This window comes from Aedes albopictus, chromosome 2 (assembly GCF_035046485.1).
Source record: "Aedes albopictus strain Foshan chromosome 2, AalbF5, whole genome shotgun sequence".
In the NCBI taxonomy this organism is placed as follows: domain Eukaryota; kingdom Metazoa; phylum Arthropoda; class Insecta; order Diptera; family Culicidae; genus Aedes; species Aedes albopictus.
Genome location: NC_085137.1, coordinates 225,918,338 through 225,938,927, shown reverse-complemented (window position 1 = coordinate 225,938,927; position 20,590 = coordinate 225,918,338). Strand labels below are relative to the sequence as shown.

Sequence of the window (20,590 nt, the reverse complement as noted above, 5' to 3'; positions counted from 1 at the left end):
GCAATACCGAAAGTGGACGAAAGCTCATCAGAGGCACACGTTAGAGCATATGTAGATGTTGGGTAAACAAGATTCAAGCCTGTCTTTACTCGTCTTTTTTTCTGATAGTAGGAGAACATGTAGATTCTTGATGTTTTCAGTTCATATTGGCTTCTCTTATTTTTTATGACGTGACGTTCCCTCTGGGACAGAACCAACTCCTCAGCTTAATGGTTTGAAACTCCCTGAACTGATTTGAATAGAGCACTGTCTTTGGCCATGCACTATTTTTACATAAAAATTGGACAAGGCAGGCTTTTTTTCTAAAACTTTCCGGTTTTTTTTTTTTAATTATTGGTAGAGCTCCAAAAGTATGTACCTGGATTTTATTGTTAAATTATCGAGGAGGAGGAGTCCGAATTTATTCAGGAGTTCCTGCATGCACTCTTCTAGAAATTCTGTTAGAGGTTTCTCCTAGAATTTATTCAGGATTCCTCTCCGATAAGTTCTTTAGTCGAGTTTCTAAAGAAATTATTTCTACAGATTTTTTTCAGAGATGTCTCCAGGATCTGTAATTCCAGTAGGGATTCCATCAGAGATTTCTCTAGCAGTTTCTTCCGGGATTCGTCCACAAATTTCTCTAGAAATTTCATCTGAAATTTCTACTGGAATTCTTTAAGGACTGCTTTCAGTTCTTCAATGTATTTCTCCTAATATTCCTTGGGGGATTTCTCCAGGAATTCTTCCAGGGAATTGTCCAGGTATTCCTTCAGGAACAGCTCCAGGGATTCCTCCAACAACTCTGTTTTGATTCCTTCAGGAATTTCTCTTAGAATTATTTGCGGGATTTTTCCTGGAATTCCTGGTGGCATTACTTCATAAACTTATTCATGGATTTCTCCAGGAACTCCTTCAATGATTTCATCAGGTTCCTCTAGGAATTTCTTCTCGCACTCTTCCAGCAATTTCTTCAAGTATTTTTCCTGAAATTGCCAAACTCCTTCAGAAATATTGTCTCAAATTCCTCCAGGGATTTCAGCAACTCCGTCATGGATTTCTCCTGAATATTATTCATTTTCTTCAGGAACGCCCTCTGGAACTTCTCAAGGAACTCCTTTTAGGATTTCTCCACGAATTATTTGAAGGATTTCTATAGGATTTCCTTCTTGATATTTCTCCTGAGATAATTTAAGGGATTACGTCAAAAGTTTTTTCTTGTCTTTTTTTTATTTTTTTAGAGATTTTTCCGCGGAACTCCTTTAGGGATTCTTCCAGCAACTCCATCCCTGCTTTGTTCAGAAGTTCTTTCAGAGATTCTTCGGGGATTCCTCTAGGAATTTCTTTAAGGATTTTTTCCGGAAATTCATTAGGTGGTTTCTCCTGGAACTACTGGAGAAATTTTTCTCCGAACTTCTTCAGAAATTTGTCCTCAAATATCTTCAGAGATTTCTCCAGAAATCCCAACACAGATTCCTTCAGGAACTCTTTCTGGAATTTCTGAAGGAACTGCTTGAAAGATTTTTCCAGCTACATGTGCTTTTAATGATTCTTTCATTGATGCTCTCAAAAATACCACTCATGATTTTTTTTATTGAGTCCTCCATAGGGATACATTTGTGAATTTCTCCTGAATTTATTTCTGGGATTTCCCCCAGGTTTCTTTCATGGATTTTTCCAAGTTTATATCAGAGTGTTCTTCGGAGTTTCTTTTGATTTCTCCAGGAATTCTTCCGGATTTCCTCCGGAAATTCCTACATGGATTCCACTCGGGATTTATTCCAAGATTTCACCTGGGATCCCTTCAGAATTTTTTTAGTGGTTTTCTCCAGAATTCTCTCAGGGACTCCTATAATGATAATTAACTCGGGATTCCTGCGAGGATTACTTCATGCAGTGTGGCGGAGGGTTTGGGAAGAAGACTGTTCGATTCCTCAGTGGCATTTTTTTTAGTCAAATCGAACAACAATGGTTCTCGAAACCTCTACAAGACAATTTAGTCATCAAAATGTTACTTATGTAGTGTAACAAGCGTTTATTAAGTATGGGAAAATAAGGGGCGAGAGTATGTAGAACGTGATTTAAGACAATTTTGTTTATGCGTTTCTTCTTCTTGCGTGTTACGAAATCATCTTGCAATGACCGAAAATGTGAGAAACCATGAAAACAAAAAGAACGGAATCAATCGGTGCCGTAATCGCTTGTTTTCGAATAGGATAAATATGAGAGCGTGAGATTACTGACGGCACACAAACCCTATGCAGCCATTCCATGGAAAATAATAGAATCTAGAATAAAAGTTGCTCAAATTCGGTAGGAACGAGCTTCACCAAAAATAATTAGACTCGTAGTTTTTTGTTTCGCCATTAGGTTGGCCATTTTGAAAATAGGGTGGTCCAAAGAAACGACATTTTTCTTTTTTTTCGAACAGTCATAGCTTTTGAACCAATCGACCGATTTGCAATCTTTTTTCTCGAATAAAATGCTTATGAGTTCTAGATTAAAGAAAAGAAATCGTGAAAGAAAATTATCCCTAAATTCACTCATCATGGATTAATTCGCTTCCTATCAGATTGAAAACGAGAAGGGAGATTTATGTTATCTCTCCGGTTTTTGTGAGATTTTCGGACCCATTTTCAGACATGCAACATGGTGGGTTCCTGACACAGTACCGCCAGGAAGTTTTAGAATGTTATTTTTCATTATATTGTATTAATGATGCTATTTTGACTGTAAAATTTGTGTACGTTATCGATAAGGCAATTATATGATTTTGATTGATTGAGGAAAAACTTGCATATGAATAAACTATAACAGTGTTAGTTTAATACTTTTTAGCAGGCACTGTAATTTATCTGGCGTGATAGGGGAAAAATTCAAAATATTGAAAATACATTTAAATTACAATTGTTCTACATCGCAATAACATGTTTGTCGAATGCTACTTGAATCGTTTGAATTTTGAAATACATTGAAAAAACACCATAACAACGTTTGTACAACATCCATTTCCAAATAGCACACAACCATGTGATTTTTGTTTCTGGATACCTGTTTTTAACATCAGTATAGCAATAACAATGTTTGAGTGCAGTTCCTGGAGCAAATCCAAATAAATTGATTTTTTGTTATTTGTGGGATTAAAAATAGTGTTTTGAAGTGATATTTGGCCGCCACGTAAGTACCCAAAGTGACTATTAAATAACAAGAGGCCTGACAATCAAGTGAAGTTCAAAGATGGCTACTTTCTTCGGAGCCATTCAGGCCAAAAATGAATTCCACAGTCGCCAAGCTTTTTAGAGCATATTAAAGCCTGTATCCGCAATAATCGGGACACAGAAATACAGCTGTAACTCTGCAATAGATACATTGAAATTGCTCAAATTGTGTCTAATAACATCTCAAGATGTGTTCATTTCACCTACAAAATTTCATGTGAATCGATGCAGTACTTTTTGTTGAAGCAACGAAAGAGTAGAATGTGCGCCATTGAATTTTGTACAGCCCCCAGTTTTGCTTGCCAGCGCTGTAACTTTCGAATTTGGCAAAGGAAATATCTGAAATTTTGAACACAAACCTCTCAATCTACATTTGTTGCATAGGCAAAATTTCGAAAAAATCGATACACTATCAACAATGTTATAGTCGAGACATGTATTGGGACTGAACGCGATTTTAGTCCCTCAGACAGCAGTTAGTCAGCACCCCTTATTGTTTCGATTGTACTATTTAAAGTACTTTACCAATAATCATCAAATTTTGCAGGCATAGTATACACATAATCAACTAGCTTCTGTGAAAATTTCATGAAAATTGGCAGAGTAATTCAAAAGTTATGAATAGGTTAAAATCGCACATTAAAAACTTGAAAAAATTTCACTAACAGTCACCCTTATCAACACCAATAGCTTTCAAACCATTTGATCAAAGTTGATGAAACTTTGCAAGAAAGTGTCTCTATTAGTATCATAACTGCTAACGAAATTTCATAATTATCATCACATAACTTTGAATTGTAGCGTAAAAGAACCATCTAGTATGAGAATGAAAATTGATCATGATTGTACAAAATGCTTAAAATCACGTCTGTTTGTTTTTCATCCACAATTAAAAGTAATGCATCGATTTTTATGAAATTTGGCACAAATAATAAACATACACCAAAGAGTTCTCAGTCAATTATTTGGCCAATTTTATCGATTCATTACAGAGCTACTGATGTACTTCTGTGTCCCGATTATTGCGGATACAGGCTTTAATGTACCTATGCGAATACTTGATAAGCAAACGACAAAGAAATATCAAGTCCGGACAATTGCAAACTATAAAAAATGAGTGCTGAATGCTATCATAGTTAGATTTCCTGGTAGTTTTGCACGCAACAGATGTGTCATGAATAATGTTCATGTGAGTGAGGAGAGACAGCGATCTGATAAACGTATACATTAACGTACTGAATAAATAAAAAAAATAACGTTTTCGTAACATATTAGAGCCCAAAGGTTATAACTATGCGCTACTGATGTTTGAAATATCATCTATAATTGAAAGAAGATAATGATCACAAAATGTAGTGTAACCAAAGTTAAATCTACGTTACTGTGACTTGTGGTGAGGTTGATAAGGTTTTTCAATACCTTGTTATTGCCAAACATAGTTAAAACATGTTTTTTTTTTTGTTTAGAGAGACTTTACCTCTGGGGCATTCGTCTCTGAAGTCATGATTTCAACATAAGATGTGTACAGATACGATTATACTACTGCAGTACAACATCTTTTCAAATGTCATTTTCAAAGATGTTTTCTGTGTTACTTGGGATACCGCCATGGGCTACTGGATGAACTTCAGTTGATAATTAAAAACAATACCAGCAAATTCACCTGATGCAGAGTGATAATCCTCCAAGATTTGCTTCAGGCATTCCACCAGAAGTTCCTTCTGAATTCGTCCATAAATTTCTTCAGCTTTTCCTATGGACGTTTCTTTTCAGATTCACCCTAGAGTTCATTCTAAAATTTATTCATGAGCGTCTTTCTGAAATTTCTCCAGGAGAGACCCCCAGAGCTCTCTGATGAAATTTCTCTGGCATTTTTTTCTGGTGTTTCTCCAGGAATTTGTTCTGGGAATACACAAGAAGTGTCTTCTTGGATTCGCCAAGAAGTTCTTGAGGACTGCCTTTTTTTGAGAGTTCTTTCTGGGAATTCTTCAAAAGTTTCATCTGTGATTTATCGAGGAGTTCTTTCTGAGATTCCTGAAGAAGTTTCTTGGACTCTTTCTTGGATTGCTGCAGAAGCTCATTCGAGGATTCTTTCAGGAGCTCCTTCACGGATACCTGCTGGAGTTACTTCTGGGATTCCTCCAAGATTGTCCAAGATTGACCAGAAGTTGCTTCTGGGATTCACCTAAAAGTTTTATCAAAGATTCCTCTTTCTGAGAACTTCAACCGTGCTTTCTTCCGGTATTCCTCCAGAAGTTTCTTCCGAAATTTACTCCCTTCTTTTATAATTACTGCAGAGGTTTCTGGGATTATTCAAGCAGTTTCTTGAGATTCTGGTCTATCCAGAATTCCTTCAAAAGTTCCTTCTGTGATTCTTCTTGAAGTGTTTTTTTTCTGAAATTTCTAAAGAGGTTCCATCTGGCATGCATCCAGGAGTACGAGGAATCCTAGAGGAATTCCTTCTGAGATTTCTATTAAGGTTCCTTCAGGGAATGGAGATCCTTGTACCGGGATTCCTTAAAATAAATCCTGGAGAAATGTAATCTCTGAAGGACCTTCTGAAAGAAATCAAGAACGAACATCCAGAGGAATTTATATAAAACTGCTGGAGATATTATATTTAAAAAAAATAGATAATGGAGGAGGAATGCCGGGATACGATTCCTATGTAATTCCAGAAGGGGTAAAAGTTTTTCCTGGACGAATTCTTGGAATTTTTGAAAGAATTCCTGTAAGGAACTTCTTAAGCAATCCCGGAGAGAACTTCTGGCGGAAACCTGAAATAAAACCAGAGGAAATTTTTGAAAGGATCCCACAAGGAACTTTTGGTGTAATCTCCAGAGAAAATACTGAAGGAATCCCAGGAGAAGAAAGTATGGGAGAATTCATGAAGGAGTTCTAGATGGAGATCCTGGAGTAATCCGGATAAGAGCTAATGCAGCCCGCTACAAATTCGTTGTGTAATCCAAGAAAGATCTTCTGGATCGATTCTAGAAAGAATTCTTGGAGACAACTCAAAAGGAACTTCTGAGGCATTACAGAAGAAACTCTTTGAGCAATCTAGGAAAAACATCCTGGAAGAATCCCTGAAGCAATTTCTGGAGAAATCTCGGAATTTTCAAAGGAGGAATCGCAAAAAAAAAACTCCACGCAAAATGCCAGAAGATTTTTGGAGAAATCCTAAAAGAAAAGTGCAAATTCTGGAAGAAATAACGATTGAAATTCTCTGGAGGATGAATCTTTGAAGGAACTCTTGGATAAATCCCAGAAGCAACTTCTGGTCAATCTTGAACAATTTTAGAGAATTGCCAGAAAGAACTGCTGAAGGAATTCTCAAAATAAGTAATTCTAAGGGACTTCTTGACACATCGACGAAGCAACTTCTTGTGGATTCCCAAAATTAATTTCTGGAACAACTTCAGAAGAAACAGGTGGAGAAATTTAATTAGGAACTTCTGGGGGTCCTTCAAAGAAACCTCTGCAGAAATCTTAGAAAGAACTCTTAGATCAATCTCTGAAGGCACTCCTGGAGGAACTCCAGAAGGAGCTCCTTAGTGAATCTTAAAAATAACTCTAGGAGGAATCTGGGAAGATATTTGAATTTTGGTTAATTTCATATTTTTAAAAGTTGTAAAACTCAATATTGAGCTAAAACTCAAAAACTGCTCTACTTAAAATTTTTTGAAGCACGGTTTCAAAATCAGTGCTAAATTATACTCCAAAAATTTTGGTCGTTGACAGAAGTTCACGACTTTCGATTTATTTTGTAAACTAGTGTTATTGGAGGAGATATCTTCGACACGAAACAGCGAGGTTTTGGAATTCTTGTACACCCATTGTGAAAATGGTTTAGGCTATACACTCATTGCACAATTATGGGTCACACACAATTATTAGTCACTTTCAACTTTAATAGATAAATACTAATTAATTACAAGCTTTTGTTAGCCATTATCATTTTTCGTTGATGAGTTGATTTGTTTTGTGTCACTATACGTATCGCACACGGGCTTATACGTCGAAACATACATATTTTCAGTAATTTTTTGTTCGGCATAAAACCATTTGTCAAAGTAACGCTTCGATTGTGAACATCAGAAAGTACGTGCGCTGATTTCGTAAGCTCTGTAAAGGCGAGCTTTAGTGATTTTCAAGTGCGAAATGGTATCGTCACCAGAACAAAAGTATAATTTACGTTCTAAATGTAAAAATTTATGTGAATGCAGCTAATTAAAGCTTATTTCAAGCAAAATTTAAATGACTCATTATTGTGACAAGGAACACCGAAAATCACACAATTATGGGTCACTTTTTGTGCAGCATAATGGCAGACAATTAAACGTTCCATAATAAACACAAAATTTCCCATAAATAATTCCAAAAGTCCCAGTGAAGAAACAGGGGTGAAAGCAGTAATAAATAACAAAAGTTCCATAAACAAATAGAAAAATGCATAAATAAATCAAAACTTTCCATAAATAATTGATTTCTGAGCAATTAAAAACGTCTAAAATGCAATGAATAAATCAACTGTTGCAATAAAAAAAGCCAATTTTCCCACCAAATAACTTCGAATTTTCCATAAATAAATCCGATTTTTCCATAATAAATAAGAAAATTCACAATAAAAAAATATCGAAAAAGCAATAAAAAATTAAAAAAATGCAATAAAAAATGACGAAATTACCCATGAAAAACAAATGCAGGAAAGTATGAGACAGTGAAATGCTGAATCGCGCTTATATGACTGAAACAACTGAAAAGCTTCCGTAACTATGATTGCAATTTACCGAGCAATTGCTTGCTGTCCGAACTCGCTATCGCTCGTCAGACCTAAAAAAGGGATAACATCTATGTTTGCATTATACCGGCAAATTCTTGGATCTGTGGTTTGCCTAGAACCGAAACGATGCAGTTGCGGTGCATCAGATATCGGAAACTTCGGCGGCCTTCTGCCGCCTCAGTTCCTCAATCCACTATGCGGCTTCGCCGCATAGTCTATGTATTTTTTTTGGCTTAAAATGCATTTACATTTATTGCTCGTTTTTTGACATTTATTGATAATTTAGTTTTCCGTTTATTGCACTTTTTGAATTATTTATTGCTTTTTAGATATTTTTTTATTGTGATTTTTCTAATTTATTATGGAAAAATCGGATTTATTTATGGAAAATTCGAAGTTTTTTGGTGGGAAAATTGGCTTTTTTTATTGCAACAGTTGAATTATTCATTGCATTTTTGACGTTTTTAATTGCTCAAAAATCAATTATTTATGGAAACTTTTGATTTATTCATGCATTTTTCTATTTCTTTATGGAACTTTTGTTATTTATTACTGCTTACACCCCTGCTTCTTCACTGGGACTTTAGGAATTATTTATGACGAATGATCACATTCTTATGAGTCGTTTATATTTTAGCCGCAGCATAATATTGACAGTTCTGCGTACATGGGTATTGCATACTTTTAGGCGTTTATCAGTGGTTGTGTTGGAGATTTTGTCCCAATTTTGAAAAATTGATTCCAAATCGTGAAAACACGCCTCGTTAAGAGGTTTGAGACCAGTTTTAGATTCTACTGTAGTTAATCTATCTAGAATAAGTGACCATTCATTGAAAAAATAGACAAAACATTATTGTTCAGCCGATTCTTCTTGAATGACCCATAATAGGCAACAAATTGACCCATAATTGTTACACAGCCAATTTTGGTGGTTTTCATTATTCACCAACATTTCAGTAATTTTCACCGCCTAAAGTGAATTTTACAAGCAGATTTTTATATAAAACAATAAAAAGGAGTTTCAATGAAGAGAATATAAAATAAAAATAATGAAAGTGTTATTTTTGTATGAAAAACGATTCATATTATGAAATGATTGTTCCTTGAGTGACCCATAATTGTGCAATGAGTGTAACTTTATTGTTACTTTTTCAAAACATCGGAAAATTTGACTATATATTAACAACATAATAAAAATAAAGTGGTAGAAGTTTCATCAAGATTGGTTTAGTACTGAATTTTCTAGAATTCAAAACACAAACCGCTTCAGAGTGAATTTTAGGTCCTTCATAAAAATTGTAAGGTCCGTGTGCACTATTTTGACTGTAGAACAGTCAATATTGCTCCGATTCTAAATAAAATTTGACAGTCCTAAACCATCAAAATAACATACTTACAGTTTAATTTTGAGCCATTTTGGCTGAAAACTTTGGAAGTTAGACAACTTTGAATGTCTCCATACAGTTCAATCGGTTTGCGTATTGCGATTTATGGACACATACACGACCACAACTTTTTAATGGCTAGACCAAATCAAATGAAATTTTCAAACAATATTCCTACATACATATTCCACTTACAGAAAAAAAATCTTTGCAATCGGTTTAGTATTACTGTTCCTAGCGATAGGGGTAGGCGGGGCAATATGGACACCCGGGGCAGAATGGACACCCTCAATATTTTGAAATATGCGAACTTTTTTGAACTTTTAATGAATGGAGAATATAGTCCATTCATCTAAAACGTAGTTTCAGGAAAGAAACATTCGAAATTAAAATTATACTTGATTTTACACGAAAAAGTTGCGTCCTCCGTTTTTTGTACATGGAAATTATAATTTTCACACCATCTAAAATAAGATTTAGTGATTAATTTATTGCAGGTCGATTAAAACCTGATATTTCTAGAAAACATGCAAGTTATTTTACTGTATCTACATGCTTAACATGTTTATATTTTCTTCTTATTATATCAAAAATCAAGTTTGGAAATATCTTCCGCTGCCGGGGCAAAATGGACACTCACCTTTTTGAGAAAAGCGGCAAGGGAAAAATATTACCTAAATCACAAACCAACCAAATTCTTCGATTTCAGTATATTTTCGATCAAATGTTCACTATATAGGGTGCCTGTACCGATTACGGCACTACCTAAGGAAAACTATTTGTACACAAATAACGAGAAGACCAACGAATGTCACCAATATGTTAAAAGATAGTTTAGTATCCATACTTTACAGGAAAAATATAAAAACGGAGCCAAAACTACTTCTAGTATTTATTACAGCGTGTGCCAATGATAGGAACCCTGTTCCAGTTATGGCTACATTTTTTAACTTCAGTTCCTTTTCGCACTATTTGCATGCATTTCTTATGGGATTAGCCATAATTGGTACACTATGGCGAAATAGGGTGCAAGGAAGCCGAAATTTTAAGGAAAATGATTTATTTCTGCCATTATTTGAGCAAAATGTGAACTTTAAATGTGTGCAACCATCTTTTGGGAACGTGATCTGTTGTTCACATTTTTATTATTATTGATATACAGGGTGTTAGGTTCATGAGTGCAATCTTTTTAAAGGGTGATAGTGGACCATAAATGGTGAAAAAAATTGTTCTACGCATATGGTCAAATCCCAACCGTTACGTAGTTATTGAACTCCCCATGTTTTTGACTCTTATTGCCTTAGCTGGCTATAACTTTAAAATGATCAAACTTATCGTAGTTTTTTTACCCTTATTCTAAAGATTATTGATTTTTCTATCAATTGGCATCTTCCAACCGATTGATTAAGTTAAATAACTAAGTTTTCTAGAGCAAAATAGCTAAAAATAGCGTGTTTTAATTTGTTTTTGTCAATTATCTTTGAAAAACGCGTAATAAATTAAAATTCTTTCTTTGGCAAAGTTGTGGCCCCTGTTCTACTCTACAATTTGTTCTTTGATGCCAAACTTCTTACTCTTATCATTTTCTTGCAATTTTGATTCAAATGTGCGGTACAGTGCGCAAAAAGGTGCTTACCATGACGATTGCAAATTTATGATCTGAAATGCGACGTTTAAACCGAAATTGCAAGAAAACGATAAGAGATAGAAATTTGATGTCAAAGAGCGAATTGTAGAGTGGAACAGGAGCCACAACTTTGCCAAAGAAAGAATTTTAATTTATTACGCATTTTTCAAAGATAATTAACAAAAACAAATTAAAACACACAACTTTAAGGCTATTTGCTCTAGAAAACTTAGTTATTTAACTTAACCAATCGGTTTAAAGATGCCATTTGATAGAAAATTCAATAATCTTTCGAATAAGGGTAAAAAACAGCGATAAGTTTGACCATTTTAAAGTTATAGCCAGTTAAGGCAATAAGAGTCAAAAACATGGAGAGTTCAATAACTACGTAACGGTTTAGATTTGACCATATGCGTAGAACAATTTTTTTCACCATTTATGGTCCTCTATAGCTCCTTAAAAAGTTTGCACTCAGGAACCTAACACCCTGTATATCGTTAAAGGGTGAAAATCAACTATGGCGAATAATTGGTACAATAGCCATAATTGGTACACTTACCCTAGTAGACATACGGTGAAACAAATTGGTCAAAAAACGACAGCAGTGGAAAATAGTTGTTCTAGGCACAGCTGTACATGCCGACAAAAATGAAACTTTATCCAAAACAGCCTGAATTTAAATTAACTGAACAAAAATGAACTACTTCGGCGTATTATTCATCCATAATAGTTGTTTTGTAATGAAATGACTTTGTAGGTGTAAATAATGTACGAAATTCGTAAAAGGCTCTTGGTGTCCATTCTGCCCCGTATGCTTGAAGACGGTCATGAAAAACTAACATTTTTCAAAACACTTTTTGAAGTGGATAAATCATTTTTCTTCGTGAGCATTCTTATGCAATAGATGCTAAAAAGACTTTAACAGGATACATGTATCAAAAAACTAAACTTTTTTGACAGCTTGCCAGGTAAAGTTAGCAAAAACCATAGGGTGTCCATATTGCCCCGCCTACCCCTAGATCTATAAAATATAAATTATATTTTAATTCTTTGTTTGCGCAATAATTTTCCAACGTCGGAGATATCTCCGCCAATACTTCACCGATTCCTCTGAAAATTTTATGGTATCATCTGCACACAATAGTGTTAGTGATTAAAAAATCAGCCATTTTGATGCATGCAATCAAAAGTTGTACACTATATTCCGTGGCACAATTTGATTCGGTACACCCTTTAAAAGTTTACTTAGGGGGGTTAGGAGCATAATGGACACCCGGGGCGAAAATGACACCCCTATTTTTGCCGAAACCGTTGACTTTTATGTAAAACTTTTAATGCATAAGTGTAAAGGAACAAGTCATTGTTCCATTTTTCAAAAGTACCATTTATATTCCTTTAAAATAGCCAAAATATCATAGAAATTGAGGTATGTTTTTCATATGGTGGATTTCTTATAATTTTGAAGCAGCAGCTAATAAGGTATTACGAGTGTTTGAGTGTGTCCACCATACAAACAAGTGAATTGTTAGCTTATCTACATGTATACACAGATTTAGCAATGGATGAAGTATTATATTTTTGATCAGAACTTACTCAAAATAGCAATTTCACTGTTGTTGTCGATTCGGGGCGAAATGAACACTGGCAGTTACGAATAATGGATGTACGCGCTTTGCATACTGTTAGGCGTTTTAGAAAGTTTGGAAAAAATCAATCCGATTATTTTAGCCTAAATTTTTTTTAATTAACTTGGATGTGAGGTAAACTCGTCTACGATGGAGTATTATATCTGTGGTATTGATCTCCGAAGGAAAATTACTTAACTGGTCGATATTATCAATGATACAGCATAACATATGCAGGGGTGTCCATTATGCCCCGATGGGTGTCCATTTCGCCCCGTACCTTTCCTGGCAGCCCCAAAAAACACAGGGTTTACAATACATTATTTCTTCACAATAATGACATTCTACCTGCTGTAAATGATCGAAATACGATGGAAACAAGTTAAAGTTGTAAACCAAATGATAATATGTTAAGTTTTTGTCTGTTACACAGGCCTAACATAGTCTTTTGCTTAGGGTGTCCATTATGTCCCTAATCCCCCTACAGTCCCGATCAAAAGTTTGGGGTCACTCCCTCAAAAACATGTCATTTTTTTAGGCCCATATCTTCGCCAATTTGCTTCCGATTTCAAAACCCTACGTCTCATTGAAAAGATTATAAGTCAAAGAAACCTTGAACATGATTTAAAAGAAATTATTTTAAAAAAAATGTATGTAAACTTAGCCCAAAGTTGCCAAATTTTCTAAAAAATGAATAAAAACTTACGGCAGTGTCGCTGGAAATTTGGTCGACCAAATTTTAAGATGAGAGCGGTAATATAACCCATTTTCTATAAGCTTTTGACTGCTTGTTACAGAACTTGGCTAAAAAATCTAGAAAAATAGTTTTTAAGTAAATTAACTCTTCATGTCATCGACCAAAAGTTTGAGGTCACCCCTCAAAATGATGTATCAGCCGAAAGTTTGGGGTCACTATCGTAATACATGGAAAAGTTATTTGTTGATATCTTTGTCATCTTTCATTCAATTTTAATTCTTCTTGGCTTATTTGAAACAAAATGAATGATACTTACTGCATAGACATAGAATCACACATATTTGTTGAAATTTACATACTAAAACATAACGCAAAGTTGTCTCATTTTTTGAAGTGTGGTGAAATGTGTTATCTTTACATAACATTTTTATATACAAAAATCGTTTAATACGTTAAGTTAAAGACATCAAACGTAAATTTAGTTAATTATCATTGGAATGAGCAAAAAAGAATTAAAATTGAATTATAGATGACGAAGATATCACCAACTCACTTTTCCATGTTTTACGAAAGTGACCCCAAACTTTTGGCTGATACATCATATTGAGGGGTGACCCCAAACTTTTTGTCGATGACATGAAGAGTTAATTTACTTAATAACTTTTTTTCTAGATTTTTTAGCTAAGTTCTGTAAAAAGCAGTCAAAAGCTTATAGAAAATGGGTTATATTACCGCTCTCATCTTAAAATTTGGTCGACCAAATTTCCAGCGACACTGCCGTAAGTTTTTATTCATTTGGCCGTAAGTTTTTCAAATTTGGCAACTTTGGTCTAGTTTTCATGCAATTTTTTTTTTGAAAAAGTTTCTTTTAAATCATGTTTAAAGATTCTTTGACTTATTATCTTTGGAATGAGACCTAGGGTTTTGAAATCGGACGCAAATTGGCGGAGATATGGGCCTAAGAAAATGACATGTTTTTGATCGGGAGTGTATATTATTTATTAGTATTGAATATATTTTTTTTTAATCTAGAACTAATAATCTTGTCATTATATTCCGATGAATATTAAGCGATCAATAAATAGATTGCGTTCTTCAAATGTGCTGACTCAAGAACCATCTCAGTCCAATTTTCCGATTCGCATGTTTTTCATCGATCGATATAAATAGAAAATGTCCCGACAGCAATTCTTTATTGAGGGTGTTCCCCCTGTCCATAATTCAGGTATGATTGAGCAATATTGGGTGCATCGTAAACTCTTTTCGCAAAAAAAAAAAGAAACTCCGTGTCATCGCTCCAAACGATACAAGCTTCCGTCCGACGTTAAATGATGTTTCACCTCCTAGACATGGAAGAACCACCTCAAAGCCCTCACACATCGTTCTACATCCAATAGAGATGACAAATGGGCTTCCTCTGCATCACGAGAGAGGTGGTTACCGATTTGGAATCACAAACCAGAAAAAAATACTTGCAAGGCAATCAGAGTGGAAAATTTGAGTACAGGCGAAAAAGATGCAGGAACGAAAAAAAGAATATGGTTGCTGCAGATATTTTCTACTCACGTCGCCTCGCTGGGCACTCGTTGGGAAACTATTTTCTCCGCCTTCGGTAGTCGATCCTGCCGTAGCGGTTGGGCGTAGTAGGGTTGATCGTTGTACGTCATCAGCGTGGGGTCCCGCTCGGAATGGGAGAACTTTTCCTTCAGCTGCGACGCCACACTGCTATCCACCACCACCACCGAGGTCTGGGCGGGCAGCGGAGAGGCCGCCGGCGGCGGGGCAATTATGGCGCTGAGAGCTGACGAAGCGGACGGATCTCCGATGCAGCCGATTCCGGTGGTGCACTGCTGGCCGGTGGAGGGCTTGGATTTGTGGTCGCACTGGTTGCTGAAGTGACCACTCGTGTCCATGCACTCGACGGTTCGGATCTGGATGCCGCTGCCGCACGACACGGAACACTGAAAAAGATAAGGGCCGTGATAATTAGATTAGTTTTGTGTTTTTTTTTTTATGAAATTCGAACGGAAGAGATAGGGTATTCGAGCAGTAGGGCATGGGAAAATTCCCACAAAAATCAACAACAGATCTATCACAAGTTTCTGTTTGGTTACTGTTGTAGAAGGCTAAGATTGCAATTGTTATTACAGTAGACTGATCTAAGAGGGGGAGATAAAAGTCATTGACAGTTCATCTGAGTTCATCAGATTGTCATGGTCTAGCCGTGGTGTAAAAGAATGAAATAGGGAAAAAATCATGTACAATTTGGAAACTTGGAATTGAGGTTGAAGACTTACTTTTCAGGTAGAAGACGTTTTTATCTTTCCCGTACACTAAGTGACTGGGGTCAACAAGGTCGATTTTTAGGAACAACGGTTTCTAGATTCTTTTTTGCGTCTAAAATAATTGTGCAAGATTTGGTAGCGATTGGTTGCGACATCGTATTTCGCATTGGGATTGAAATTTGTATAGGATTTTACATAAGAAAACGGATTTTTTTTTTACATTTTTCTCAAAGTGTAGCCTTTTGGAGAAAAAGGCAAAAAAGGTATTCCCAAGGCTATTCCATATTAAATTCCATACAAATATCAATCGCAATTCGGAATGCGGGGACGTAACCAATCACTTCAAAATTTTGCACAGTTGCTTCGGACCAAGCTTCGGACGTATCGACCCAAAACGCTTTGCTCCGGGTTGATGCGTTCAAATTTAAATTTTCCCGTAAACTTTGCTGCTTCGCGTTTCAGGAAAATGTACAGCTCTGTCACCGTTCCAAATGTTCTGGTGATAATGTCCATTGTTGATCGAATTTTGTGAAAACCGTTCTCCGGCTGTTGAACCCGGCTCGTTGCATCACACCTTCCAGAGCAATGTTTAAAGGGCAGCAGGGACTACAGTCCTGGGGCCTGACGAACCTCCCCACTTGCGAGTCAGCCGCGTAGTCGCCGGCTAAGAATAGAACTACTGTCCCCAATTGAAGGTGTCAAGCGAACTGTGCCAAGGAATGAGTGATCGAGGGGGTGAAAAAGATGCTTGATCTTCAACGGAGCCTGTGGGGTACCTGGGCACCCCCCACAGTAAGCTGTCCCTTTCCGCGTTAATGCAGGGCTCTGGCGTGGTGGCCTTATTTCACGTGAGACTCGTGGGATGAAAAAATGAGCAAAAATTCTAAAAATCAAAATCTAGGTAGAAGTAGTGGTGCGATCAATCCCTTCGTAAGAAGCGGGTTAATGAGGTCTCCGACAAGGAGGAGCGAGGAGTTAGGCGCTGGGAGCTGCGTTCGCAGCTCGAGCGTAGGAGCTCCTGACCACTTCCCGGCAAGTCAGCCGGTAGAGATAATGGACGGAGCGTGGCTGCTGAGGGCCGTCAGCCAAGAAAATAAAGGACGGTCCACAATAGATGTGGCTGGGAAGCAGCTTGGAAAAATCATCGACTTCTCGTCCACCATGTCGAACACAAGCAAGGACCTGAAAACGGCCTTGCATTAACTTAGGGTGTCGATCGATAATGTCAAGCAGGAGCACGCGGTACTCGCGTTGCTGACTGTTGCAGCGGCGAAGCCGCCAAAGGAGACAGTGCCAAAGTTTACGCAAACGGAGGCCTTCTCCTACGCAGAAAGTCCGAAAAAAGTGAAAGCGACTGCTCGCGACAAACGGGACAAGCACTCGCAGAAGCGGGCGAGGCAGCCGTCAGGCAAGGAGCTATCTGGCGGTGCACGCAATTACCCCGAAAATCGGTAACAATGCCGGAAGGTCGGACCCCAGTCAGGGTTCCCGGAAAGCTGGGAAGGGTTGGCCTGAAAAGGCTGGCCTGTCCCGGAACGATGGGAGCAAGGGGTTGCGACCGTTGGTGGGCCCTCAACAGCCACAGAGTAGGGCGAACCAAGGGGAGGACCCTCCTTGGACGAAGGTAGAGTGGAGGAAAAAGAAGAATAATCCACCGGTAGAAGTACAGGATGCCAAACCAAGGCGTAGGAGGGTACGTGCCAAGCGTGAGCAAGGTGACGCGCTCGTCATCAAGACGGAACAGTCCAAGTACTCGGGCGTCTTGAAGGCGATCTGTATGCATGATCTGTACCGGAATATCCTGGCTTAACAAGTAGTTCGAACTGGAGAGAAGATGATAGCTACACTCACAGCGACCACCTGGCGGTTCGCACAGTATCGGGTTCGCAACAACAGCAGGCAGCGAGTAGAAGAAGAGGCGGCTAGGCCAAGGCCCTTGTAGGTTGAAGACATCACACTTCGATGAAGGGGTATTTAGGGAGGCGCTCCGACGTGAGCGAAACTTATTTGGTTTAGACGGCGAAGAGCTGGTAGCGGTGCTCTCACGTGCGTGTGATGCGACCATGCCTAGGTGAGTGCACCCTAGAAATGGGAGGTCACCGGCTTACTGATGGACCGACACGATTGCGGACCTGCGCCGCGCCTGCCTACGGGCTAGGCGGCGGATGCAGCGAGCACGATCAGAGGAAGAGCGAAGCGAACGGCGGGTGGTGTTCGCCGCTGCAAATGCCGCGCTGAAGACCGAGATAAGAGCAAGCAAAAAGGCCTGCTTTGAGGGTCTCTGTCATGGCACCCTGACAGTGCGAACCCGTAGGGTGACGCCAACAGAATCGTTATGGCCAAGACGAGAGGTGTGATGGCTTCTACAGAGCAATCTTCAGAGATGTTGGAGGGGATCATCGAGGGGATTTTTCCGCGTCATGATCCTAGTCCTTGGCCTCCTTTCGCAGGACAGGCAATGAGGAAAGGGTCACCGATGTGGAACTTGCGGGGATAGCAAAATCCCTTAGCGTAGGTAAGACCCCAGGTCTGGACGGAGTTCCGAAACTGGCCTTAAAAGTAGCTATTGCAGAGGCTCCCGAGATGTACAGGTCTGCTATGCAGATATGCCTGGACGAGGGAGTTTTCCCAGAAGCTTAGAAGAGACAGAGCCTGGTACTATTGCCATAGGCGGGGAAACCACCCGGAGACCCGTCGGCATATAGACCAATATGCTTGATAGAAATGTTGAGGTTCACCGAGGGCGAAAATGGTCTTTCGAGTAATTAGTACGACTTCCGGAAGGGGAGGTCCACCGTAGACGCTATCTGGTCGGTTACAAAAATGTCCGAGAAAGCACTCGAGCCTAGGGGCTGTCCATTAATTACGTAAGAGAATTTTTGCGATTTTCTGACACCTGCTTCCCCCCTTGTAAGATTTTTTTGTATGAGAACCCAACAATTTTTGTATGGCGCGTAAGATTTCTCAAACCCCCCCCTTCCCCCCAAAAACCCTTACGTAATTATTGGACAGCCCCCTAAGAGGAGGGGAATTCGTTTCTGTGCGGTAGAGACTCTGGATGTAAGGAATGCGCCAGCTGGTCTGCTATTGCCGATGCGCTCTTGCGTCTGGAGATACCGGGGTACCTGTACAAGATTCTCGAAAATTACTTTCAGAACCGAGTACTAGTTTATGACACAAAGGTGGGTCGGAAGTCCCACAAGGTTCCATCCTGGGTCCGGTGTTATGGAATGTCATGTACGACGAGGTGTTGAGGTTAGAGAACCCAGTGGGAGTGGAGATTGTCGGATTTGCCGACGACATGACGCTCAAAGTCTACGGTGGAACGATCGAGAAGGTGAAGTTGACTACCGACCACTCGATCAAGGTTGTGGAGGCGTGGATGCGGTCCAGGAAACTGGAGCTGGCTCACCGCAAGACTGAGGTGACGGTTGTTAACAACCGGAAGTTGGAGCAGCAGGCGGAAATCAGTGTAGGTATCCTGTCAAAGCGCTCCGTCAAGCACTTGGGCGTGATGATCGACGATAAGCTTACCTTCGGTAGCCACGTCAATAAGGCTTGTAAAAGAGCCTCCGCAGCTATTGCGGCACTGTCCCGGTGTACGCCAGGAAGCGTAAGTTGCTACGTCCATACTTAGGTAAGGCGGCCCGGCGTGGGCCACTGCGCTAAGTACTAAATGCTACCGACGGAAGCTGGCAAGTACTTACATGCTTATGTGCCTGAGGGTTGCGAGCGCGTACCGTACCGTGTCACACGATGCACTCTGCGTCATTACTGGTATTGTGCCTATCGGCATCCTTATCAGTGAGGACACGGAGTGCTTCGAAATGCGGAGAGGAAGTCCCGGTAGCGGTGCTGTCGTGGCGTCGGTCTACTGGGTTGGATCCGAGCTTGCGGTTGGAAAGGGGTCCCCGGCAAGGGTCGGGGTAGGTGAGACCCTGCTGTCTGCAACCTTCAGGTGCATCTGATAGGGCCTGAAGGGTAGAGATACCCTTCCTTTGCGGGCAGGTCAGATCGGGTTGCACGTGGGCATCAGTTCTTGATATTTGCTAAGCAGTTGGGCGCGGGCGGAGTTGACCCTGCCCGCCTTCCGAGGACAAAGGGAGTGGTGAGGACCACTCGGGAAACTGGCTATGGGCCAGCATGTTACCGTGATGGACTCTCCAAAGCAAGTCATCGATGTTCGTTGCTGCAGGCTATGCAGCTAACCTTGAGGGTGCGATGTGCACTAGCAATGCCTTCTTGGTGATTCCGGAGAGACGAAGGGTTTGGCGACCATAGGAATGTGTTTTAGTGGGTCGAGGAGAGAGTAGTCCTTGCTTTTACTATTGTTGTAGAAGACGGCCTTAACCTCACACTACCCTAACCTTTCTGTTAGGGTGTCTGTTGAGCAGATTTTCCCCCTTTGGTTTAGAATGAAAACAAAAGAGCGATGTTGAAGAGTAGGAATCAGAGTCAAACTTCTTGTCGCAGTCCCCAGCGAGATTCGAATGAACTGGATAGTTCACCCGAAACTCTTACGCAGTTTTGCACACATTTAACTTCCCAGAAAAGCCGTTTTCGTCCATGATTCTCCATAGCTCTGCGCGTTCGATACTGTCGTATGCCGCTTTGAAGTCGATGAACAGGTGATGCGTTGGGACCTGGTACTCATAGCATTTCTGGAGGATTTGCCGTACGGTGAAGATCTGGTGCGTAATCGACCGGCCGTCGATGAAGCTGTTTTTTTATAATCTCTTTATTTGGTAGGCCCATGCGCCAAAAAGGCTTAACGGGGCCGAATTTACTATTTACATATTTCATTAGACAAGTTCGAATCACAGCCATTCTGTGATTCCTGAGTTGCACACCACTTTTTTTTATCCTTCCTACGCTTCGTTGACAGCCGCCGCTTGTTGGTGCCATCGTAGGTCTCGTATGGTGAAGTTGAACTGTCGTTCCCGTCGTCGTCGTCGTCGTCGTCGTCTTCATTCGTGCTCTGCTGTTCGGTTTGG

At 39.3% G+C, this 20,590-nt stretch overlaps 1 protein-coding gene across 4 annotated transcripts in view; it reads right to left on the bottom strand.

Moving 5' to 3' along the window:
* LOC109401394 (protein madd-4) overlaps positions 1-20,590 on the bottom strand; it is a 902,383-nt gene that overhangs the window by 40,401 nt on the left and 841,392 nt on the right. For all 4 annotated transcript variants that reach the window (XM_062851209.1, XM_062851210.1, XM_062851211.1 and 1 more), the window contains exon 10: positions 14,878-15,272. In XM_062851209.1, the coding sequence (XP_062707193.1) occupies positions 14,878-15,272 (395 nt within the window). The remainder of the gene's footprint in view (positions 1-14,877; positions 15,273-20,590) is intronic.